The sequence below is a fragment of the Enhydra lutris genome, unplaced genomic scaffold (assembly GCF_002288905.1).
Source record: "Enhydra lutris kenyoni isolate GAN:26980312 unplaced genomic scaffold, ASM228890v2 scaffoldscaffold16, whole genome shotgun sequence".
In the NCBI taxonomy this organism is placed as follows: Eukaryota; Metazoa; Chordata; class Mammalia; order Carnivora; family Mustelidae; genus Enhydra; species Enhydra lutris.
In genome coordinates, this window is record NW_019154100.1 from 15,439,284 (window position 1) to 15,466,583 (window position 27,300).

Here is a 27,300-nt window from a genome sequence, read left to right on the forward strand (position 1 = left end):
AGGTTTACATGTACTACTTAAGCTCGGATTACTTCTTTATATCTGATTCCATAAAATTTACATGTCCTATGAAATGGTGGTTCAGAAATAGAGTCATTTTCATGACTGCTTTGGCCTTATTTGCAAATACTATCAAATGTTGTGTTTGCTTTTGTAATCACCACTAGGCATAAGAATAGGTATATATATTAAAAACACTGGAACAAAGAATATAATATTTGGTTCTGCAAATAACTTCCCACTATAACCCCCTACCTAAACTTTCCAACAAATGCTGCTGGGCTTTCAACCTAATCATTCCAGTAACTGCATAGCGATACACTTATTTAAGGTTAAGCAAAAGTTAACCAAAGATGGCACAGATCACTTGCCTCAAAATAATTTGTTACTAATTATAGGCAGGGTAAGTGGAAAGGATTTGTTGGCATACTTCCTTTTATCATGTTTCTGAAGTCAATTTCTAGGACAATGTGTTAAACTAAAGGCAAAATTTAAGAGGACAAATAAAACAGGAAAGAAAAAGCTAAAAACTTTGTGTGAAATATACAATTTCAGCTTTTAGCAATAATATAACCACAAACTCCAGTTTTGTCGGGGGGAGGGTGTTAAAGGCATTGCTTTATTTTTTGGTTTTCACTTTGGCATTAAATTTGAACTATCTACCTTAGGAAGAATGAGCTGATAAAACTAAAAATTTTGAAAAGGATCTACCTGAACAGACTTTACTAAAACTGAAGCAATTTTCTAGCTATAAATATTTAGTCATTTACAGTAATTTCTAATTACACATATTTCCCCATTAATTGCAGTTTTTCTAAAATATACCTTTTCATATTCCACAAGCATTCACCATATTCAGGTATTATCTTTCCTTTTGTTTTATCCTTGCATAAGGAAGAAGTGCCATAGACTCATAATGTGTTCTGGGCCTGAAAGATTACTCATTTCCTTGTCATTTCACAGGTAAGTAAATACAGGTTAACTGACATGCCCGAGGTGAATGATTTAGTGTTTTTTTTTTCCTTCTGTGGAACTTGATAGCTTTCCAGGACGTTATCCAAAACAAAATTTCTTGTAAAAGGTAGCTTTTTTTCCACTGGGTTTCCGTTTTCATTAGAAAAATATGTTTTTTGTGAAATAATCAAGCACCAACCAGAATGTCTGCTTTGCTGAAGAGATGGCCACTGGACTCTAGACTGAGCCCGGCATACGTGAGAGAGAACGCACTAACAGTAAAAGAACAGACCAGTGGATGATGAGAACCCCCCAATGGATGCATCTAGAACACGGTGGGGCCACCAATGCTTGGTTCTCCTTCACTGGCAAGGATAGGGTTCCTTCTAAGCCATAACTGATTCTAGTATGACAGGGATCTAACGGTGAGCAGTTTCTCAAGGTCAAGGAAGAGCAAATAAGTAAAAAACAGTCTTCAGAACTAGATAGTACAAATAATTCTAGCAAAGATGACCAAAATTAAACTATTTTAACTATATCACTAGTATACAGACATCATTTTTTTAATTCCCTAATATACTTAAATAACAAAACAACAGTGTATTACTTCCATAAAAATTTTCAAAAAACACTATCACTTAATGAATTGTATACGTTTATGAACAGGAGAGTCCATCCTACAACTTAACTTGCAAAAGACTGATACCGCTGTCAGTGTTCCACAAATAATTAAATGACAAGATAAGCAACATATCTAACTTTGTGTTGCACAGAAAGCCTGCATCAGAATCATCTAACAGCTCATTAGAAATTTGAGGGCCCAATTTTAGACCTGAAAGTCCAACTCTCCTAGGATAGGAACATGAAGGTGCATTTGAACAAGCTTCCCAAATGATGCTTGCTCACATTCAAAAGTGAATTAAGATTATCGGACTCGTGTAGAATTACATAGCTGATTACTTTTAGTAAAATAATTAAAACACATCTCAAGTGCTTATTTTCCTAAATGGGGTACCAGATAAAAATCTAAAACTGATAAATCAAGAAGTTGTAGTGTAAGGATATTATTTAGCATGTGGGGCAAATGAAAGGCATTAAAAAAAAAAAGGTTGCTGTAGAGAATAGAACTGGGTTGAACAATCTTATTTGTGTTTTTCCCCACTCTGAGGAAAATAATGCTTTGATAAAATATTTAAAAAAAAAAGCTTAAGACAAACAAATAAACCCAAAACAACTGAAACAACAAAAACCATACACAAAGGAAACAGAACCTTTGAGAGCTGGTTATAGCTTAGATCTCAAGTGATACCATTTAAGATGAGGAAGGCACGAGGCTATTCATCCTTACGTGGATAGTTGTAGTCTGCACAGTGGCATGTTTAAACATGTGTCCTTTTATTTTTATTTATTTATTTATTTGTTTAAAGATTTTATTCATTTGACAGACAGAGATCACAAGTAGGCAGAGAGGCAGGCAGAGAGAGAGGAAGGGAAGCAGGCTCCCCGCTGAGCAGAGAGCCCGATGAGGGACTCGATCCCAGGACCCTGGGATCACGACCTGAGCCCAAGGCAGAGGCTTTAACCCACTGAGCCACCCAGGTGCTCCCTTTTATTTATTTATTTATTTATTTATTTATTTATTTATTTATTTATTATTTTTTTTTTTTAAGAAAACAAAACACAGTAACAAACTCATGTTCTCAAATCCCAGAAATGGACTTCTTCTTTGAATGGATGCTCACCTTCTGGTAAAAGAAGCTCTAGGAAGGAAAGACAAAGACTTCCTGGCCAGCCATATTCAAAAATTTAATCAGGAGCAAGAAAGAGTTCAAAATTTATAAAAAGCCAACTTTTATCAAGTACTCATTATGTGTGTAGAAAAGAACACAATGCAAGAAGGTGGCTTAGTAGAAAAGCAGGGAAGTAAGAAACACAAAGCACCAATGGAACTTCTCAATCCAGGACAAGGACAGGTTAATATAAAAGAAATCATTTAGTCAGGGTCTGCAGAGAGACTTCTCTGACTTCAGTGTCTTAAAAAGCAAATCTGTAATCATTATCTGTTGAAGTGCCCCCCACTTCCTCCCAATGTAACTGCAAAAGGAACCCAAGTATTACTATGTATTTTTTTTAATTCCTAAGAAAATGAAACATAGCTATGACTTTTATTTACTTGAACAAAGACTCACCTGTGTAACAGGAGCTTTAACAGTTGAGATCCCACACACCGGTCTGCCCTGATTCTTTTCAGCTGGGTCACTAGTACTGTATTATGAATTTCAATTGAAGTATACAAACTTGCAAACTTTTAATGTTTACTTTCTGCTATATAAACATATCAGAGTCAAGGTTATTGTTATTCCCTTAATGACACTATTCTAACTGACCTGCATTCCACTGTTCTTTCTTGAGTACAAGAGAAAGGAACAGAGTTACAAAGACCTATCCTGCTGGGAATTTTTGCATAACTCTGTTTATACCCTGGCAATGTTCTGGGAAGAGGTAAAAGGTAGAGTGAACATCATCTATCCTGTGAATCACTGTAGAGAAAACAATGAAAAGAACTAATGTAACCAAACAGAAACAAACTAGTTGGAGAAATGGTAACATATTACCTTAATGAAAAAAATGAGAGGTAACAGATTTCAAAAGATGAGTGCTATAACTACATTTAAAGCAGGTGATTTAAAATACAAGATTATTAATAAACTTATAATTTACAAAAATTCAGTTTATATATACATTTGTGTCCACTTTGCAAAGATAAGGCTAATTTATGTTCTAAATACTCTTTAAATTCTCTTTTCTGAAAAGACCGATTTCTACTTCCTCTGGACAAAAGTATCTTAAAGTAATTCTGCTTTTTTCAGCAGAGTGTCTGAGTTCTGAAAAGATTTGTTTTTAAGAAATATACAATTTATTAGAGCCAAGTAAGCTTTTTCTCTTAGACTCCATTCACTTCCTAGGATGGGCTTGTAGGGAGTTTTTGGTTTGTTTTCATCTGCCTTCAATGCCTATAGGTGCTTCAAAAGTCAGCACCCCTCAAAGGTAAGCAGCAAGCTACCTTGCTTTAGATTCTTTAGATTTAGATTCTTTAGAATTTTTAGAATTAAAGAATTCTTTAGAATTCTTTAGAATTTAGAATCTTTAGATTCCAGATTTCCAGTTGACATATTTTGTAAGTAAAAATAAAGAATGTTTGGGAAGATTTTTAGAGAATCCCCACGTGCTATGGTTTAATCTCATTTCTTACAATTTTGAACGCTCCGTTCTCTCCTCTTCTGCATAGATTTACCTTAAGACAGTCAAATGTATGATCCATAATCCAGGATGGAACAGACTTTGACAGTTCATTCTCCTAACTCACATTTACCGAAGGACTAAAGCAATAAAATGAGAGGCATTTTATTTGATTGAGGGATGTCAGGAAATCTGCTTGTTTATGTTTGAAAAACCAGCCCCACAGAATCTGTAGCGGGGCCACACAGGGGGCCGGGCTTCTCTCTGTTCCTGGAGATGAGATCCCTCTGCTCCACGAAGCATTCCCAGAGAAGAATCAAACATTTGTAAAAGGCATTTAGTAGACAATCTAAACTTTCAGTTCCAGTATTTGATAACCTCCTCCATCCAGAAATCCTCAGAATTTAATCCATATACTCTATTTCTCTTTTTGAATCATCTCCCTTTGTGTTGTTCTCAATGAACACTGAGATTAGCTGTTCTCACCATCTTCGAACAATAGTCCTTTATGTCAGTGGTAACGTGAAATAAACCACACCTCCATTTTCTTTTTACTAGACTATTTCAGATTTGTTTTTACCTTTGTTTAGAGGTTTCCTTTAAAATTAGGTGTTTTATTCACCAATCCCGGAGCCATATTTGTTAAACTGCAAATATTCACTACTGAAGAAAAACTTCAGCATTCTGAAAACATTTGGATAAACGTTCATGGTTTTAGCATGTTTTTCCAGAATGAGACTACATCTAGTGTGTTAAGGCATGATCATATATTTTCCACCTTAAGAAGGGAATTAGGGGGGCACCTGGGTGGCTCAGTGGTTAAAGCCTCTCCCTTCGGCTCAGGTCATGATCTCAAGGTCCTGGGATCGAGTCCCGCGTCGGGCTCTCTGCTCAGCAGGGAGCCTGCCTCCTCCTCCTCTCTCTCTCTGCCTGCCTCTCTGCCTACTTGTGATCTGTCTGTCGAATAAATAAAAAAAAAAAAATCTTAAAAAAAAAAAAAAAAAAGAAGGGAATTAGGGCTTTGAAAACACTTAGGAGTAAAAGAGCCCTAAGAAGCTGATCACATTTCTGAGATCCCAATTTTACTTACTATGCTTCTATAACATGCTCATGCTCCTAATCCCCCAGAGGTTTACAGTCTTACTGAAGAAATGCATGTATGTAAAGTGTTACAGTAAGTACAAGGCCCGAGATACTCTAGAGCCTAACTCTGCAGGTAAGGGTGGCAAGAAAAGGTCAAGAAAGACTTCAATGGGGCACCTGGGTGGCTCAGTGGGTTAAAGCCTCTGCCTTCGGCTCAGGTCATGATCTCAGGATCCTGGGATCGAGCCCCGCATCGGGCTCTCTGCTCAGCGGGGAGTCTGCTTCCCCTTCTCTCTCTGCCTGCCTCTCTGCCTAATTGTGATCTCTCTCTGTCAAATAAATAAATAAAATCTTCTAATAAATAAATAAATAAATAAAATCTTTAAAAAAAAAAAAGAAAGACTTCAACGTGGTGAAGTCTAAGCTAGGTCTGCAGTAGGAGCTCTACCAAGGCCACAAAGCACAAGTAGAAGTTTACAAAGCAAAATGAACAATGGGTACAAAGGTGGAGAGACCTAAAACAGCTGCATCCATTTGGAGAACAGAAACATGGGGAGGGCTCCAGCTCAGAGGACAGGGAGGAACCGGGCGCTGGGAACACAAGAGTGAAAACTGAAACACCAAGTCAAGGCCCAGATGGTAACGTGATGTTCTGTAGGACTTTGTTCTGACGGAAGTTTAAGGAGAAAATTAGCAAGGGCAGACAGCTGTGCATTAATGCCATCCCGGGGAATGGCTGGGAGGACGTAAGACTGAAAAGAGGAGCCCCAAGCAAGAGGCTTACTCACAAGATCAGTCAAGGCAGATGTGGCTGTGAACTCAAACACAGATAAGTAGAGACCACAAAATTAAGTTATTTTTAAAAGGTAGAATTAACAACTTGGTAAGCAAGTGGAGGTCTCTGGTAAAGAACCGGGAAGAAGTGCAAATAAAGGATTTTTGGCCTACGTGGTGATGCCATCAACTTGGAAAGGCAAGAGAAGTGCAAAAGAGACACTGATCAGGAAAAAAAAAAAAATAGGAATAAATTCCACATTGGCCTAGCTGAGTGGGAACTGTCCACGGAGCATCATGTGTAAGACTGTTTTATGCTGATGGTTACCTGAGGGCTGAGGGCTGAGTCCTGAGGTATTGGGCTTTTCTGACTTGGCACAAGGACCACGTGGTAGATCAGGGGAAGACGCCCAGCAGATAGGGGCAGGGGGACACCCAGGCCAGAGATAAAAATGTAAGAGACATCACTATACAGAAGTGTGCTGACCACGACAGCAACCAATATCCCCTCTTTAAATTTAAGATCATAGAAATTGAATAAAACAAAAATTCATCTTCGGTCCCATCAACCACAGTTCCTGTGCTCAGTAAGGAAGGTGGTTAGTGGCTACTACACCGAATGGTCAGAAACCGATTATTTCCACCATGACAGATAGTTCTGTGGGATTATGCAGGGACGGCTCATGTTAGATAAGAGCAAAGCTTGGGGACAAAACCCTAGGAAAAGAGGAGGGAAGGAAGATGAGTGGAGGGAGAAGAAGGAATGAAAGTAGTTAAAAGAGAAAGGGAAAAATCATCCCACTGTGGACCAAGAGGAGAGTTCAAGGAGACAAAAGAGTCAAGAATATGAAAAACTGAAAAGAGGTCAAAAAAGAAAAGGAACAAAAATTTCTTTCTGGTAGTGATTTTTACCCCGGCATTTGGTATACTATTGGAATCATTACCAATTTCTTCAGATGTAAAATGACTCAATGAGAATAATTCTCCCACTCAGATGACAGGTTTAGCTTTTAGAAAGTCCCACAGAAAGAGAAATTCTGGAAATGTGACCATTCCCTCTCTGTGTTTTAAAAAAAAAAAAGGAAGGCCTTGCCTAGCCATCATCCTTGGCTGTCATCTTTCTGGAAATTTCTAAAGGTCTCTACGTAAGGTCTATATCATTGCTGAACAGGTTTCTTGAAATCGCATAAAACTATATGCAGACATCAAAGAGCACACAAAATTCTCTTCCTAGAAAAAAATCAAACTGACAGAACAGCAGATACCAGTGGGACAGTGAGGAGTTATTTTTTAGTAAGTACAGAGGTCAGAATGAGATGATGAGAAAGTTCTGGAGGTGGGCAGTGTCGATGTTTAAACAACAGTGTGAACACCACTGAACTGCACACTTAACAAATGGTTACAATGGTAAATTTTCTGTCATGTATATTTTACCACAATGGAACAAAAAAATTTTAATGAAGCTGAACCAAAACATAGGAGGGAATCTGGATGTAACTTCTTATAACCCTTGATGCCTGGGAAATAAAAAGTACCAAACATAAAAGTGGAAAACATTGCTCACAGACATCTGCTCCTCGAAGTCGCATAGGTATTGGTATTAGACGTGTGAGAATATGGGTTTGATAAGCTATAAGGCAGTAAGCACCTCTAGCTGCTGCTGATACTGCCTCCTGTGAAACTGTCAATGGTCTGGAAAAGTGAATCAAATTAAGAGCTCTAAAAGGTACTAACAGAATGAAAACGTTATTAGGTCACTTTCTTCAAGATGGCATTTATACCCTTTTTTTTCATATTTACACGTCAGGTCAACAGCTGCAGTTAGTTGGTAGACCAGCAGAGCATAAATATGAGGAGGAAAGCCCGAGGCCGCCATGTTTGTACAGGCATAATCCTCGCTCAGGGATTACCGGGAGGCCACTGTCCCATGAATCACCACTCACACATTCTCTGACAGGCCCTGGAGCAAGGCTCAGGGAAAGAAACACTGCAGGGATCCTAAGGGAAGCCACGGGCTCCTTCCGTTTGTGTTACTGTAACCAGGAGGCAGAAAATGAAGCTAAAAATCACATCAAAGTAGGTGAAAGTTCATGAATGTAAAATAACACAAGCCAACAAATTTTTATAAATATTCAATACAGAGCCTCACATGGATCTTAACTACTGACTTCCTCGCATCAGCATTCAGACTTTTTCTCACAAACAGCGAAAAACTGGAGGTAAACACTTGCACATTCATTGGATCATACCCTATTTCTCCTCCAAAGGTATTAACCAAATACGGAGAATCGCACCACCTTTTAATCAAAAACAAGTTTTCCTTGGCTACTATTTGGAGTTCCACTCAGATCATACAGGGATTCTGCTGGTGTCCCAAACTGACAGAATCACCTCATGACTATATGCTAAAAAGGTACCAACATAATGCGAGAACAGACACTGGAGGTAGAAACCAACCAAAGAGAAAGAATGAAAAAAGGAAACAAGAAAGACAGAAAAAAAATCAAGAGATGAGTCATACTATACTTACAACTTTCAGCCTGATAGTCTGGCACAAACTGCTCATCATTGTCAGGTACCTGAGCTGAAGGAAAAAAAAAAAAAATTAAAAAAAAATTAAGAGAGAAAGTGCTAAGGCATAAGGAATGTCAAGCAAGATCTTTTTCGGCTCAGATCAAACCTATGATTATTTGCCAATGACCTCCTATTTAAAATGGGATTGAGAGCAATACTTGGGAGAGGAAAGAGAAGCAACCATGGATGTCAACTAGAAAACACAAGTGTCAGAAATGTAATTGTGGCAGTCGTGGTCCTTCTGAACATCACCTGCCAGATGGAAATAAAAGAAACATACAAAATATTAGAAGCTACTGGATTTCTGTTAGCTGCAGGGCTTCTTTTTAAGAATGGAGTAAGAAGTATTTCAATTCACCCACGGCTCGTGCTGCAGCAGCCACTATACTAACTACAGCATTCTTTCAAAGGATGTGCAGTTACACACATCCCTCTGCTTTGACAGAAATGCCTCCCTCTAGTATGCTCAGTCAATTGAAAATGAGACGACCATAACTAAAAATGTTTGACCTAAATTTGGCTGAGATACGCTACAAAGTTTTTTAGTGAAAGCATATCCACTGACTTTGGTCATATAGAAGAATAAAATATATTTTAGTGATTACTTCATAACAATAAAATTATAAATAATAAAAATAAATTCCATCGTTTCACGCAAAATATTTTCCTGGCAACTATACAACACTCATGAAAAGAATATCACTATTTCGTCAATCCTCGTGTCAAATAACTTCCCTATTTTTAGTAAAGAAAAAACTACTGGAGAGCAAGGACTTAATGCACTCGGCAGCAATCAAAACACGAGTACACTTTTCCACTTCTAAAATATTTTTGTCACAGTTGATTCAGACCTCAAAATAACCTATTCCAAATTGACAAGATATTACTAAAACAAGCTTTCACATGCACACACAAATATACACACTCACACACACACAAATGACCTAAAATAGAAGTTAGTTCCTTTTAATTTGGTAAAAATAGAGGAGTTATCCTTTTTAACTTTGGCTATGATCTGATTACTAGTATTACTTTACTAGTAATATCTAACACTGAAATGTTTCATCCAGTCCAGTCATATTAAAATAGATGTCAATTAATTTTTTTAAAAAGAGCCTGCTGTGAATGGGGAATGTTTATGAACATAATCGTTCTCTGTGGAAAAAGTTACAGGTTGGTAGGTGAATGAGTTAAAAAAATTCTCTTTAAAAAGAAATTCTATATTTAAAAATGTATATAAAAAAGAAATACAACATAGATAAGATTATTCTTTAGTATCAGCTTATTTAATCACATTTTTAAAAGTAGAAATTCAAAAAAATAAAAATAAAAGTAGAAATACTTGGCTGAATAAAACTAATGTCATGTTATGAAGAGCAGAACCAATGATAATCTCGCCGATTATTAAAATATATACAGTCTGACATTAAATTATTTCCTAACATTCTCTGTACACCAACACATCAGCTTATTAAAGACAAATTCCATTCTCTGTCACCAAAAAAATCAGGAACTTTCTTCCAAGTTATAAATGATCAACACATAATGGAAGAAGAGATTTTTTTTTTCCTCTTCATATTCTACTTCTGTCTGCTACCATGGATAACGAAAGCCATGAAAACTTCAAGTCACGGTTTTATGACTTCCTATCAGTGTAAAGTGTGTACACTATTTTAACCTATTTGAACTGTATTTTATTCATCAGTTTAATAGTGGTAATACGGGTTTCCTGTGACAATTAAATTAAATGCTAAATGTTACTTATTTTTTCCGAACCTTCACCTCCCACCCATTTCTTTCAATTCATACACACAAAACTACTTCAGTCATTACAATGCAAGGTTAAAATCTTCATTTCTCCTGAATTATATTGGAAAGGGATAAAAATAACAGGTAAATGTGTACATTAGTATTCTCTTAACTATAAACATTTTTGACATTACAGCAAGCTCATTTTTCCCACAGATTCATCTAAGTGGAGAAACATCCTTTAAAATAAGTCTTCACAGAAAAAAAATACAAAAATGTTTTCAATATCTATTTAATAAATAACAGCAGGTAGACAGAACTAAATCCTACACAATTTTTCCATCATACCCACATGTTTTGGTTTTCCTTCTAAATTAACAGCTAAACAGACATAACTATTGAGATGCAAAATTATCAACCACAGCAATTTCTACGCTTTTAAAAAGCCAACATTTACAAGAATCTAATAAAAATGTAATATCCCTTTACAGGAATAGTTAAAAATAGCTGGTGAGTAACAAAAATATATTTGTAACTAAATGTGCTGGTATGAGCGTCCTAAAGGCCAGACATTATTTTTTCCTTACTATCATAAGACAAAATTGCAACTCTGTGATTTGTTTCACTGCAAGAAAGACATAAAAATCACTGATGGATATGTGGTATGTGTTGGGATAAGCATAGGGGGAGCCAAATTTTAGAAGAAGCTGGAAGTTATACCTCACAAACATAAAGAAAAGAGGTCCATAACAATTTGTAAAAAGAATAAGAATTGCTGTAAGAATTGCTATTTCTGTTCTAACTCCTTAACATACTGAATAAATACTTCACACTTATGCCTGAACATATTACAGCATTTTAACAAAAAACATATGACTCACATTTTCACAGAAGCTAATCTGAAAAAACGGAATAGACCCAATGAAGCAGCATGCTACTTAAATAGACAAAGGCTTAAGTACACTTCTAATTTCAAGTTAGAGTAAAAGGAAAGCAGTTAACAAAAAACACACGTTGGATCTGGGCAGGGAAAATATGACAAAGTATTGCCACACTCATATCATACGTTTCCTTTTCTCCTCAGTTCACAGGAATTCTGTGAAGTAGCAAACTATAGCCGCCTGAAAATTTGTGGCAAGCCATACCAACTCCAAAGTGGAAAATTAACCATAGAGGCCAACCTTTAAAAAGCACTATTTTCACTACTATCTATTATAAACTAGGCTTGGAATAATCACCTTTGGGGAATGAAAATGCTTCCCCAGACTATGTAATTAAAGAGGAAGGGGAAGAGTAAGAAAGGACAAGGGGGGAAAGTACAGACCAAAAGACCAATAAAAGGCTTTCAGGAAGATTAAGCATGTGGATTTTATTGGTAAGAGCTGGACCGGCCCTATCAGTTCATTGCACAGAAATAGACAAGTTGCCATCAAGTCTCGGGACTCGGGCTTTGAAAGGGTAGTATCTGCCCTCTCAGCTCTTTGCTTTACCTAGATTATGGTCCAGAGTTGTTGTGTTTTGTTTCGTTTTGTTTTTTTTCTCTCTTTTAGTGCGTAGCAATACACTAAATACAAGAAACAAGCTCATGAAAATACTAATCATGATCTGGATGCCACAGAATCACTAACCCTCATTTTTGGTTTCAACATACTTTCTTAACTATCATTTCCGGGGGTGGGGGCGATTTTTAAATAGAGTTCCTTTATTTTAGGCTAAAACTTTCATATGAAACACTAATTACTTAAGAGAGGGTGAGAGTTTTAAGTATGTCCAAGGTTGGCTACAGGCAAGTAAAAAGTTCCCGTTCCTCACAAACTAGGGGACTGTGGAGTTTTCTTTTAAAGCCAGGAAAAAAGTGGAAAAATTACAAATGGAACAAATGTCAAGTATAAAAGGGGTTAATATTTAATTAAAACCAGTTCTATCCACTGTAACAATGACCTGGAGCCAAGCAAGGCGGAAGATGTATGAGTCATTCTTTCTGCCTGTGAATGAGACAGCTGATCTCCTCAGCAATTCCTCCAGACAAGCAGGCAGAACTGGAGTTCTGCCTCCATTCACAAAAACACAGTCCAGCATGAGCCATGTGGCCCAACCGCAATCTTTTCATGTCACACCCTTCCAGAGAACTAAAGCAAGTCAACTTGAACTTGCAATAAACACACCAATTTTATTGCTCAGTCTGAAATACAGCTCAGATCCCTTAACATATACATTTAAATAAATGACAAGTTTACAAAATTAAATCTACATATAGCTAGACAGACCTATCTACCTATCTCTCTATAGATATATAACTATAGATATATATATTATAGAGAAACTTTTCACAAAAACATACATTATAAAAGCAAAAAGGAAGGAAAAAAGGAAAGGAGGAGGAAAGGAAGGGACTAAGAGTGGAGGGAGGTGGGGAGGGAAAAAATCATTAAAGAAATGTTCTTGCCTATTATTCAGATTTTCTTTATCCTGAGATTATAATAGATTATTGCTGAACTTTGTAGCATTTCACTTTGAATCAAAGAATTAGCAACAAGTTTCTATGAATAAACTTGAATTTTATTTTAAATAAAACAACAGGAAAATCAACCTTTGCTCGGTGGTATTCTGTTTAATCCTGAAATGAAGCTTCAGGCCACGGAACAAAATAATCATGAAGCCACTAAGCCTGGTTTTATACCACATCCGCTTTTAAAATTAAAAATGATTGTACCAGTGTATAAGCATTAATTAATACAGTAGTATAAACGTATTTAAAGATATGAAAAAAGGGGGGGAGGCTATTTCCCCATGACAGAAACATCTTTAATCCTTGATGCTCTGAAAGAAAGAAAACAGTAAGTTTCAGCTGTCTTCAGTCTTGGATCAGCTTCCATTCCTAACTCTACACTGACCTATAGTGACTTGGAAACAAGTATAGCTTAAGAGCTGTTGTTTCTATTTCCTAATACTACGGAGGTCTGACTTTATTATTATTATTATTTTAATTACAAGCTTTTGTATACATGTGAAAGGAAATAAAGTTATATTATGAGATTCAAGAAATGACCATTTCTTGTAACTGAACCAGAAAAACAGTATTCATTAATACTTATTAGGGCCCTCTGGAAAAAGTATATCTAAGCTATATCACATCCAAGTTCTATTTTTAACAAACTTTTTTTTTTAATTTTGCAAGTAGATCCTCGATGAAAAGACATTTATCTAATTCCAATAAATGTTTAAAAATATACATTTACTCTACCTGCTATCTTTTAATCAAATCCAAATAAGAAGTCTTCTTTTCATATTTTAGAGTATTTCCTGGTACAACAGAAAGAGGAGTAGTAGCGCCCCTCCCTCCTACATGCTAAATGATTCTTGCTCAATACTAAGAAAAAGTATGGACTTCTGTAATTTAATGCTTAATTCTCATTTCCTTTTTTATGTAAACCACATAAAATAATGTAGTTTTTAAAGTCTTTAGCTCTTACCGTTATCACATCAAAAAAAAATTAATGAGCACATATCCAATTTATGTTCCATTTTAACGAATAACAGTATAATTGATTGAAAAATAAAAATGAGCACATGATGACTACTGTGTATTGTGGAGGACATGGACAGCGAGAACGAAGAGCACACATCATTGAAAGGAACTTCACAAGAATAAATTTAGTATCAGCTACTGAAGTAAATAGAGAGGATACAATGACATCTCTACTGTGAAGCCAACCTATTATTTGAAGGTCACACAAAACAATAGAAAAAAAAGAGCCTTATCTGCATGAAGTAATAACCTTTGGTGTAGAAAGATTGTTCTTGGAGATAAAACTCTGATTCAAGTATGGGGGCAGCAGGAAACTTGACTTACTATATAACATCACTGAAAAACATCCTACCCTGTGACAGCGAATCACTGTTGTCTCTTTTCCTTAATATCACTGATGAAAGGGAACCTCAAGAACACCTAGATCCACGCCAGAAACAATGTTCAAAACTTGCTATGCATTTATATTACATACATATGAAATGTATTATTTCTCTTCAAGCTGTGTTAGCAGGTAAGCTCTCATAAGCAATTTGAGAAGAATGCAATACTTTTAAACTCAGTTTTATATATTTCTGTTTCTCTCCCTCACACACAAAAGGGTCCATTTTGGCTATGAATTTCTAGGACACCATCTACTAAAGCAGCACTTAAAACAGGTTGTTAAGAATAAGACGTTACAGTGATGCTGATAGGATTGATGTATGAACTCATTATTTCATGGGATCAAATAATTGAAATTGCCTTTTCATCAGTAGCAATCTAACTCAAAAGACAAAGAATCAATAAAGAATTGTACATAGTAAAATTATAATATAAAGTAGCTATGGCAAAACTTAGACACTTTTTAAGTGCTACTGTGGTCACTGAAAACATTATCTTTTCAATTTTCTTCAGGATGAGGTGTGAATGTATTTAATTGTGATAGATATGTTAAAAACATTTAAATTGCAGTGTTAGTACTTAGAAAGTGATACTAATACAAAGTTATATTCTTTACAAACATATTTTTTATCTCCGTTTAGAAATTAAAAATATACTTCCATGCATCCCCCCAAATTATAGGACTTGAGCAAATTGAAAATACTGGCTCCAACCCTCACCCTCAAATAGTCCTACCTTATCTACCCTTATTTGTCCTTAGATGTAAAACCCATTTCATAATCCATAATAATTTACATATGACTAATCCATATGCTGTGCTTTGAATCTAATTTATAAAAATTCTTCCAGGAAAAAACAAACATCTTGGGATAAGTCATTTCCCAAGTATTCATGGTTTTGAACACTTTTTAAAAACATGATTTTCATATGACACAACCTGACTCTCACGTCTAATAAGATTTTTAGACCTCTTTAACTTCCCAGTGGGATTCTAACTCATGAGAGAAACTTGGTTAATTGCCAGTGATCTTTTTTAAAGGGGTCAAGACGCCTTAAAATTCCATGGTCACTTTTTTGGCTACCAAGCATTACGAAAAGAAATATATAAACAGTCCCTCATCTGCCAATTTGGAAATGTTTTAATTTCTGGATGTCCAGAAGGACAACTCTAGCTACAAATAACCCAGTATAATTTTAAGATCTCTTCTTAGTTCAAGATATGAGATAAGTTAAAAAGCTAAAACAAATAATATAATGATACAGAATTGCTAAAAATAAAAAATGCAATCTATTAACAAATAGTAAAAAAAAAAAAAAAAAAACTCTCCACTCTTAGATTTTAAAAGTCCTATTAATAATATTTTGCTTACAATAGGATAGGATAAATTAATGTAAACTAATTGGAAAACTGTTTATATTATTGTAAAATGCAGTTTTATCCATAATTTGTAAACAGTCGCCCACCTGGGTATTCAATAAAACACCCCGAGGATTAATTCCTTAACTTATTTAAGCTTATGAATTATTTTCTAAGTAAAGGTCCATGTTCCTCCAAATACATCAGTCATTTTTTAGGTTTATTTTATATAAAGTTAAATCTTCAAATCTGATTTACAGGTATACTAATAATCATGGGTAAGAATATAGTCAGTGCAGAGTTTTAAAAGATTAACTTGGATAAGTTATTCGAATCACTTACCAAGTGACAAATAAATAAAACAAGTCAAAGACTGTACTAAAACTGATTACAGAATGGCAAGAGTCTGTCACAGAATCCGCATTTTAAAATCCCAGAAACAAGAGTTGCTATGCACAGGCAAAATCTGCCAGCAAGTGCACTGACTTGGAATCAATGAGACTTAAACATCTAAGAACCAACAAACCTTCGAGAACAATTAAAATAGATACTTCAAGTTATTTTAGAGAAGCAAACACATTTCCTCATAAATGTAATGTCCTCACAACCTCCAACTTGGCAAAACTACCTGATCAAAGTTAACACAACGACCTCTGTGCAAATTTTTCTCGAAAAAGTTAGGTTTGACTGTATGGTTTATGTTGCAATAGTAAGTAATCTATTGCAGTAAGTTTCATTTACAGAGACAAGCAAAATGACCTTTAAATATAACTAAAACTGTCATTAATACTTACCTTTTATGAACATGCAAATGCAACCACCCTTTCAAAGGGCTACTAGAAGAGCTATTTAACTTAAAAGATGTATACAGACTGCAAAAGCTTTTTGGAGAACTAGAATATCAGCAAAACAAAGAAACTTATTTTACATGCTAACAGCAACTTGATGAACTGCAAGCAAGACCACCGATAAAACATCGCAGTCTGGCTCCAAGTAGCAACAGCCACACTTGGGTTCCATTTAAAGAGACTCTCTCTCTCTTCTTTTAACAACCTTAAAAATCTGTTCCAAAAATTGCATGTTTCCCAGATAACATACAGACAGAAATACAAATTATACTCAAAGCTTAAATAGATGGAATTTTCTCTTTGTGTTTCCCATAAAACACATCATAGGACAAAATTAATATTTCACATTTATGACAAATCCAAAAAGAAAAATTCTCAAAGTATGGACACCAACAAAAGTCCCTCAACATTAGTCATTTCTCAAGTTGTATTAAGCTGTATTGAAGCAGTATCTCATTGTTCCTATAAAATAAAGTTTCACCCAATAAAAGATAACAATAGATTACAACACAAAATTTTACTAAAAAGTAATTAAAAATAAGAGTAATGCCTTTACATGTCACCTTGCTATAGTAAATAAATCCTAATAAAAGTGACACAAAAGCAAAAATCAGTTTCAGCAAATATCACATAATAGTAACAAACAGAAAACATTTCTTTAAATCCTCAAATCCCCCAAAGATTTTTTTTAAAGCCATAGATTTCCTAAGTACTGGATACACACCTAACGTTCTGTGTTGTGAACAAGGTGGGAAGAAGACACTTGCACTTAAATCTTGAAGCATCCCGTCCTGATGAACCCAGAGAAACTAATTTCTGCCATCAGAAAAGTCCTCCACCAGCACACCAAATAATGATATGCGCTGCTCTAAAAGAAACAGCAAGCCGGGTTCTGGCTCTAGGAGGTCTCTCGAGGTACAATAATATAAACCTGATCAATTGCAATTAAAATCTGAACAGAGGCTTAGAACTTGAAGTCTTGGTGCATTAGTTCTTGCCAAAAGCAGATGTGATTGTGAGCTGGAAGCAATTTCTCCTGGTAATTTGTGATGACACTGGGTAGTGCAGCCCCAGATTCCCCAAAGACAAACTCATCAGAGACTCTAATGTATGCATGACACATGAGGTGGCTCTTTTAGAGCTCAATTAATTGGGCTGAACATTAAGACAGCAAGTTCAGGACTTTTTTTTTCCCCTTCTAGAGTTGCTTTCCCCCTCCTTTTAAAGCAATTTTTTTGCCTTACCTTCTGCAAGCCATGTTTCCTGTAATTGACTTAGATCTTGAAAGAGTTCTAAAAAACAAGTCAGAGACATAAACAAAAGATTTGAAAAACCTTTAGGCTCCATTAAATGGAAACGTGTGTCACGAAATTGGTATTAAGTATCAATTTAATTTGGGGAGAGGAGTCAATATAAAAAGAAAATAGGATTCATGACTTAAATACCTCAATAATCCTGCCATTTTAATGGCTATTAAGCAATACTTCTCTATGAAATTCTTTTAGTGAATTAAATAAGGAAGGCAATATTTCCCCCCCTCTTAACAAATAACTTAATAAATAAGATTAGGGACATCAAACATACATGTACTAGGATTCACAAAAAGGCTCAGGTGAAGGTGTGCCTATCATGTAAACCTTTCTTAAATAGAGTCAACTTTTGCAGAGGAAAGAGCAGAAAGACTGACAATCACTTTCTTTTTATCTTCTGAACCTTATATCAAAGATGGGAACAGTACATGGTGTAATTCTTAAAGCACGGTATGCTTTTGAGTTTCAATGCCTCCAAACTAAAAGGGACAACTTTTAAATACAAGATCTTAGAGGAAAATTTCTACATTAATAGATTTACAAAAGTCAAAGTGAGATAATTCCCTGGCACCTGTTTATTATCAAGTCCAAAACTGTGTATTCTGTCATAATGGGAGGGAGAGGGTATCCAATATGTATGACAATCTGAGTTAGGTTTCAGAATTCAACATGCCTAATCAAACTGCCAAACTGAACTTTGATAATTAAATCTAAGTAATTAAGTTCATTATGAATGCTCCCGTATAGTTGGAATACTTTTTAATAAATTGACCTCCTAACCAACAGTGCATAGAAAAAAAAAAATCTGCAACCTAATCTCCCAAATTGGTATATTAATTATAAATTAGGCCTTAATTATGATTCAGTGAACACTTGAAGGCCTATAAACAAAATATTATGACCTTACCATGTAGTCATCAAAATCATCCCTGAAAAGCTTGCTAACAGTAAATGGTTTTAGTGTAAGGGGAATGGGAAATCAAACAATGATATACAGCATTTAACTTCTAATAAAGTGGAAAGGAGAAATTAAGTAGCATGCCTAGCTGCTTACTTTGTCCCACGGTGTTGGATATTTTTAAATTGTTACCTCGGTGTATGGGATTAGTTATGTGCCATATGGACAAGAGTACTTAAACACAAAAGAATGATTAAAAGAAGGATGTCACTGTTAAGTTTTTATTTCCTTCCTTCATTAGTTTGTGACAGGGCCATAAAATATCCTCCAGTGCAAACTGTCACATTATGTTAATTGCTCCAAGTAAAAGTCTCAGTTAAATGCAGTAATTTGAAAGATTATTATTTTTAAGCTAAGACTGAAGTGCTCCTCTCCTTTATGAAGATGGAGAGGATAGGTAAAGATCAAACCTCACCTTCTGAATCATGAGCCAGATCTCTGTTAATGAATTTTCTTTTCCTGACATTTGTTGGTTTCTCGTTACAATTTCTCCCACGCTGATTCTACAAAGGGAAAGATAAAATCCTTTAAAAAAATATAAACCTCAGATGTCACACACACAAAAGACACATGCATATATAAGTCTGCGGGATCCTTTCCCTAAATAAAAGAATAAAAGTCCATAGTATCAATTCTAATACTCATTTTCAGCGTTCACTTGACAGTGAAAGCTTAGGCTGAGAATTCAACAACCAGGGAGAGTTGCTTCCCAGCGCCAAGCTAACACACTACTACTTATCAGTCATATATTCATGGCATCTCAGCATCAAAACAACATTAAGCAATCACACTTAAAGTCGTTTTTAGCTGGATCAAAGCTAGACTAAAATACCGTGAATTTTATTCTCTCTCATACCACCCCCCAAAACAAAAAATAAAAATAGAGTGGTGAAATTAAAAAAAAGCCTGAGGAAAAAATGAGACAATAAAAAAAGAAACAAAAACACCCCATGTAAACAAAAAGTGTCAGCATTTGTCTCAACTTCATTCTTTTCAATGTGGCAGACAAACCCAGCCAAAAACTTTGAGTGCAGCAGCTGCTGCTGCCCTCCGTCTCCTCTTCCACTCATCTTGGGCACTTTAATCAGAAAAAAAAAAAGGGGGGGGGTCTTAAAAACAAAACTATGCCTTATCCAAATCACTGAAAGGTAAGCTCATTTTGAAGATTGGGCTTCTAGAAGCAGAGTCGCCCTACAGTGGCAACAAAGCAGATAAAGTATCTGCAATCCCAGCCCCCTTACCCCCTCCCTTCTCATTCTCTCCCTCCTCCCCCCTCCCCCCCTTGGAGTCAAGTTTATAAACAGCAACTTTCGAACTGATCACTCACATTGGTGACCATGTAAGGCACTTGCTGGTCATAAAATCCATCCATTCTGCTTCTCTTCGCAAATCTCAGCTGAGTGTTTTATATTTTGAGCATTTAGCTGGAGATTTCCTCGGGATCTGGACTTCTATCAACCTAGAGGGGAACAAGATGGCTTTTAGGCTTAAAAAAAAAAAAAGTCATGAATGAAGCTCTTGAATTTGCATAGCTAATTACCCTCCGACAGTTCCATTCACAAAAATAACCCTCCCTACACCGCCTCCTTCACCTGGATCCAAAGAGAGCCAAGAGAGTTCACAATTTACATATTTTCGGCAGTAGCAAAAATCCGAACAAGAGGCGATGTATTTATTTACACTCTCGATGTTTCCCTGCGCGGTCGGTGTACCCCGGGCAGCTCTGATTCGCAAACGTGTGCAAAACTAGCAATGGCGATCAACGAGACTTGCTTTGCACCTAACGGGACTAAAGAGACGGAGACACCTCTTTCGTAAGGATAGTTTTTGCAACCCACAACCATGCAATTATCTGGAGAGACATAAAAAGTTGTTGGAAAGACCCACCTGAAGGCCACGCTAGGCGAACGGCTGCAAAAAATTCCCTCCAAATTTAATAAAAACATTAATTATTGCCCAGCACTTCCCTTTGGAAGCCGAAAGCGCCTCTGACAGAGCTCAATTCGGTGGTTTTTCCTCTACTTCTCCTCCAGGGGCCTCCAATCCAAACTGATGGATCGCTGCCTCCCATTGGCTCCGCGTCTCTTTCACAAGATCAGATTTCGAGCTGTCAATCAGGCGGCTTGCTGCCCCTTCTCGTGGATCTCTCGCGCCCCTCTTCCTAGCGGATGCTCCGTGGGCTGGCGCAGTATCCACAGCCTGCAAACGCCACAGAGGAAATCAGCTGCCTTCCTAACGCGCTGCTTATTGTTAAGGCACTGAAGGGACACTGAAGCCATGTGTACCGAGTCGCTAGTATTCCTTACCGGTGCGTTTCGTCCACTATTGGGCTGATTGCCCTAAATCACTTTTGTTCGGTTCGGGTATATACTCTGAAGTGCGACCCACCAAGCCCATGCCTCCTTACTCCCCCGAATCCTCTCCCTCAACATCTCCAGCACCGCCGCCCCCCTACTTTTAACCTGATAAGGTGCCCACCTCGGTCCTTAGACTTGTTTCCACTAAGCTTTCGGCCCAAATTCTTTGCCCGTTTTTCAACACCCAGCGCCACTTTTTAACGGCCACCCTCAAGTAAAACATAGACCCTATCATTCATGGGACAGTAAAATAATCTATGAGTAAAAGCACGGGGAACTGAGGAATTGCTTGTTAGGAGCGGTTGCGTTGGGAGGGAATTTTAGCAGGACCACAGACCAATCTAGGTGAGGAAAAGTATAAAAAGCAAATGTATCCTACACGTGCACAGGGACAAGATGCATCCAGCCCACTGTGGAGGTGGGGGGGGGACTAGGGGGGGAATGGGGTGGCTCGGATATCCTAGGGACCCGCACGTTTCCTGAGCTTTTGTTATGTACACACGGAGGTGGAGGGTGTCACTTACTGTACTTGACGCTTTCACTTCCTCTCCAGCTTTTAAACCGCCAGAGCCCGGAGCTGGGGGCGAGCGGTGATGTGGCTCGGGTTTCAAGGACAATGATCGGGATGTTAAAAAGTGTGGGCTGCAACTCTGAAACCACTTGCCCTGACGCGCCTATGAGGCTTGGAGCTGTAAAAAAGTCGCTTTGGAAGCAGCCTCGGCCCGACAGTAGATGGGAGGCCGTGGGGATGGGACCAGGGACTTAGTGGTGTTGAAATTCTCTTGTGATCCTGATGGCGATCAGAGCTGGAGACCAAAGGACGTTTCCGGCAGCTGTTCCGCCCGTAGGGAAACGTGCTGCAGTTCTCAATTTCTATTTGAAAGTTTCCTTCCTTAAATGGAACGTGATGGAGACGCATTTACATGAGAGTGTGAGCCCACAAGACTCAATTCCAGACCCAAGGAGGGAACTAGGAGGGTAAAGATATATTTAAAAATATATATATATCTTTTTTTAAATAAACAACAACAGAAAAAGTATTAACTGGGAAACACCCAATAATTGTGGACAGCAAGGACACCCACGGTGCATTCCGAAACTAGTGAGTACAAGTAGCCCGTGCAAACGCGAGCATCTACAGGCATCTTGGGCGGGAACTGCACTTTAACCTTGGTCACGGAAGGGTTCCGGGCACAGCCTGGGTCTCCAAGCGGAATGGTGAGGCTCTGGGGTACACCGAGGGTGCAGTCAGGCGGGGAGCCATTAGCAAGGGTGTCCTGCCGCCCAGCATTCCCAGGATAAACCAGCTTGGGTAACGTGAGCAACAGTTTCCAAAGACCTTCTCAGCGGCCAGAGCCTGACGGGTATCCAGGGCAACCGGGTGGGGGCGGAGCTTCGCGGCTAGGCCCCCGCGAGGTTCTCGCCTCAGCCAATAGTGTATCGTATGTTCCCAGCCCATTGTTGTTTATTGCTGACCCCGCAGCGCTCCGCTAGGAGATTGGCCGCTTCAAGGGAAGGGGCGGAGCTTCTCCCGTCCCTGCAGCCACCTTTCGGCTCCATTCACAAAATTCCGGCCTTTCCTGGTCACGTGGTTGGGGGCGTAGAGGGGCAGGGGAAATGACACAACAAAGGCCCAAGTTTCCCAAACCAAAAAACTTTTTTCTACCCCTCTATCTCCGCTATAATTCGTCTCTGAACAAATACTATTTGAGGAAAAGGAGGCTTAGGTCTGAGAACAAGAGGAAAGGAACTCAGAAATTAAAGGCTCACAGGGCGACAATCTCAGGGTGCCCTTACTACGAGAAAAGCTGCGAAAAGGAGCGGGGAGAAAGCCTAAGGACAGACTACCAACTTGCTTGCTGCTTCAAGCCATTGCTTTTAGAAGTGCAAAGTTCGATTGCAGATTTCAGTTTTCTCAACCAGCTTCCTGTAATTTTCGATTTTACCTTTCATTCATCCCACAGTTTCCTTGCTAACTTTTTGAACTTTCATTTAGGAATACTGCAGGATTTTTCTGGCTGACAGTTTTAGTTTCCACTTCCCAAGTCCTCACTCTTTCACGGGCTCCGCAAAGCACTCCCCCTTCTCCCCACCAACGCTAGACTGGCAAAAAGAAGCAGCGCCCTAATCCTCCGATTTTACTCTGTAGTGAGGGCGGGGGCGGGGGGGGGATCCACAGTTCCGCCTTTGGATTCTTTAAACGCACTCAGCTCTTAACTATTTGATCTTAACAGTAATTGAAAATGATGTTATGTGAATAAGCAGACAGTCAGTCTCGCTACAGCTCAGTTTTGTTGATACAGCACAATTTTTTCTGAGATAAATGTGCCCCTCTAGCAAGTGAACTATTGGACCATGCTCCTTTCTCCCACTTTCTCTTCTGCCCTTTCTCTTTCCTTTTTGTGCTATGATACCTAATGAAACACTAGCTTTTAGTTTGGCTGCTGTTTATCTTCTGGGTTTGGCACTGGGGTGGGGGGGACCAATAGACCTAGATGCCTAACATATTTCAAGGACTGAAAAATTCGTTTTTCAGAAAAAGTTGCCATTGTGGAAAATGTCTATAGAGAGGAAGCTGTTCTGTCCACAGAGAGGAACGTCAAAAGTTGCTCAGAATTTCCACTACTTTTGAAAGTGAGTCTTTAAGAAAAATCAGCTTAGTAAATGCCAGTCCTTGAATGGAAAATTTCATTTTGGCAGGATTTCAGGCAAAGAATGGCAGAGAAGAAGCCAAGAGGCTTTGACATTTATTTACTCGTATTTTGAAATCCCATTTGGGTTTTGAAATAGAAGCTCTTGAGAGAAAGCCCCCACCTTACAAAAAAAAAAAAAATTCATATCCAAGTTTGGAAAGTTCTTAACTTTCATATAAGCTACTTAAATCTTTACAGTTCCTTTGCTGTTATTTAATAAAATAAAATAGCATTCTTTAGTGGCTTTTCTGCAGTTAACTTATTATAGCATTATACTGAAAATGCATGATGTTAAATGATGAGTTTCTAAAAGCAGCAAAAAAAGAAAAATTATATTGCTTGTTTTAAATTATTAATATGATTAAAATGAAATAAAATGTGTTCAAATTGGGTTGATTATTAAGTAAAATAGTAACTTTTATAATTTGTTTCTTAAAAATATATAAAGCAAATTGTTAATGGCCTAGTTTGCCCAGAGCTACATCAAATAGGTAAGAAAAAAAAATCAATTACTAAGTAGCCAAATGTGCAAAGGAAATAAACAGATGACTATAATTCCAAAAGAAAACTTAGAGACCTGCCAAAATGGTGAAAGATAATTAGTAGCTTAGTGGGCTCCCTGTGAGAAGAAAAAGCAGGGATTTGATGGGAGGGTGGAGCCTAGGAAGAAGGGAAGGTATCAAAGAAACTGAAGGTCTTGGCTCTATCAAACCTGCCATTGTCAGCCTGGGGATATCTGCAAACTTCCCAACAAGAGGAAAGGCAAACACATGATTTAAAAAATCTTAATTATACAAGAAGTCAGAATATTATGCATTTAAAAAATAAAGAATATTAGCCCCGCATCAGGCTCCTTGCTTGGAGAGGAGTCTGCTTCTCCCTTTGCCTGCCACTCCCCTGCTTGTGCTCTCTTTCTCCCTCTCTGTCAAATAAATAAATAAAATCTTTAAAAAAAATAAATAAGAAAGAATGTTAAAAATTTTTTTACTACCCAGGGATGTCAGTATTGGGATAAGGGCACTCACATATATTGCTGGTCAGAATGTGACTTTATGCAACATTTTTAAAGTAATTTTATAGTATCTACTGCATCCTAAAATTGGACCCCATAATCTGATTTGGAATCTACCCTATAAAAATAAAAGCAATGTGCATAAGAATGTTTACTGAAGTATTATTTATAGAGGGAAAAATTTAGAAGCAATTTCTTTTTTTTTTAATTTTTATTTATTTATTTGACAGAGAGAGAGATCACAAGTAGACAGAGAGGCAGGCAGAGAGAAGGGAGAAGCAGGCCCCCTGCCGAGCAGAGAGCCCGATGAAGGGCCCGATCCCAGGACCCTGAGATCATGACCCAAGCCGAAGGCAGAGGCTTAACCCACTGAGCCACCTAGAAGCAATAAGGGAATGGTTTCTGTTTTGAAGTTTTTATTTTCACTCCTGAGAGTTTAGTTTCAGGTGTGCAATCCAGTAACTCAACACTTCTATACCTGCTGCTCTTCACAAGTGCACTCTTTAATTCCATCACCTGTTCAACCCAGCCTCCCTCAGCCTTCCCCTCTGGTAACAATCGGCTTATTCTCTATAATTAAGAATGTTTCTTGACTTGTCTCTCTCTCATTTATTTTTCTATACTTGTTTGCTTCTTAAATTCCACATGAGTGAAATCATATGGTGTTTGCCTTTCTCTGACTATATTACTTAGCGTTATACTCTTTAGCTCTATCTGCGTCATTACAAATAGCAAAATTTCATCCTTTTTCATGGCTAAATAATAGTCCATTGTTTAAAAAGCTTCTCCACAATGAAAGAAACAATGAACAAAACTAAAACACAACCTGTGGAATGGGAGAAGATATTTGCTAATGACATATACAGTGAAGGGTTACTATCCAAAATATATAAAGAACTTAAAGACTCAACACCCAGTAAACAAATGATCCAATTAAAAATGGCCAGAAACATGAACAGACTTTTCTCCAAAGAAGACTTATTCGGATGGCCAACTGACACATGAAAAGATGCTCATCACTGATCATCAGGGAGATGCGAATCAAAACCACAATGAGCTATCACCTCACACCTGTCAGAATGGCCAAAATCAACAACACAAGAAACAACAAGTACTGGGGAAGTTTGGAGAAAAAGCAGCCCTGGTGTTTGACTGGTGGGAATGCAAACTGGTGTGGCCACTGTGGAAAACAGCATGGGGGTTGCTCAAAAAGTTAAAAAAAAAAAACCTACCTTATGATTCAGCAATGGCGCTATGGGTATTTACCCAAAGAATATAAGAAAACTAATTCAAAGGGATATATGCACCCTTATGTTTATAGCAGCATTATGTAAAATAGTCCAACTATGAAAGCAGCCGAGTGTCCATTGATTGATGCGTGTCTAAAGAAGATGTAGTATAGATAAGGGGATGATTTTTTAAAAAGTATTATAGTTTCATGTTTTGAAGTTCAATTTTGGTTGTGTAGCTGTTAAAAAGTATGCAATGGGGCGCCTGGGTGGCTCAGTGGGTTAAAGCCTCTGCCTTCGGCTCAGGTCATGGTCCCAGGGTCCTGGGATCGAGGCCCGCATCGGGCTCTCTGCTCAGCAGGGAGCCTGCTTCCTCCCCTTTCTCTCTCTGCCTGCCTCTCTGCCTACTTGTGATCTCTCTCTGTCAAATAAATAAATAAAATCTTTAAAAAAAAAAAAAAAAAAGTATGCAATGTCCTTGGTTCACAAACTTAAGATAGCATAAGAAACTCCATGTTAAAAATTCAGATTCCTGGTGGATCCATAGAGTTTCTAATTCAGTACGCCTGAGCTGGGGCCCAGCAAACACATCACATACAAATCTGGTGGCAGGGGATTTTGTTATAATTGGTTTCTGAATCTTTCTTGAGAAACCTGGATTGGACTTCTACTAAAATCCAAAGGGAGGCCTGCATGTTTATTAGCAAGGACATGTTTGGCTTGACCCACATAATGTTGACCCTCATGGGGAAATCACTGTCAACTTCTAAAATTCAGATTTCCAGTACTGCATGACAAATGAGAGCATATAATAACACCGCGTCCAAATTCCTTCATGGCTACAGTAGCTGGAGCTGAACATTGTTACTCCTTAAGGGGTAAAGGAGCATGGGCTCTCAATTTTACTATGGTCCACATTCTTCCCCAATCCATTTTTCTCTTCTTTGTGTTACCCAGCTGAGCCCTGTGAGCATTTGCTTGTGTCAACCCTGATTCCCATGTGGCTTATCACATCAAGTGAAAAAGCATGAGACAGAATAAAGAGAGTAATATATCCTCTTTTTGTTCAAAACTGAAAATAATGCACAAAAAGGTATACATATATACACATACAAAATACACACACACACACACACACACACACACACACACACAGAGACACCATAGTTTCTCAACATTGTTTCATTACTTCCCCTTAAGGAAACTTTTCAGGCATTTTTTATTCCTAACTGCCCTCTCATTAAATTTT

At 37.6% G+C, this 27,300-nt stretch overlaps 1 protein-coding gene across 5 annotated transcripts in view; it reads right to left on the reverse strand.

Moving 5' to 3' along the window:
- Positions 1-21,747, reverse strand: part of LOC111147307 (ETS variant 1) — a 92,731-nt gene extending 70,984 nt beyond the window's left edge. For 2 of the 5 annotated variants that reach the window (XM_022503286.1, XM_022503283.1), the window contains exons 1-2: positions 17,217-17,277; positions 8,582-8,635 (exon numbers count right to left, since the gene is read on the reverse strand). In XM_022503286.1, the coding sequence (XP_022358994.1) occupies positions 8,582-8,635; positions 17,217-17,277 (115 nt within the window). Of the gene's footprint in view, positions 1-8,581; positions 8,636-17,216; positions 17,278-17,736; positions 17,785-19,175; positions 19,264-19,743; positions 19,831-20,087; positions 20,220-20,352; positions 20,550-21,641 lie in introns of those variants that run through there. The other 3 variants (XM_022503282.1, XM_022503281.1, XM_022503284.1) reach the window with 3 other exon arrangements.
- Positions 21,748-27,300: the final 5,553 nt, after the last annotated feature.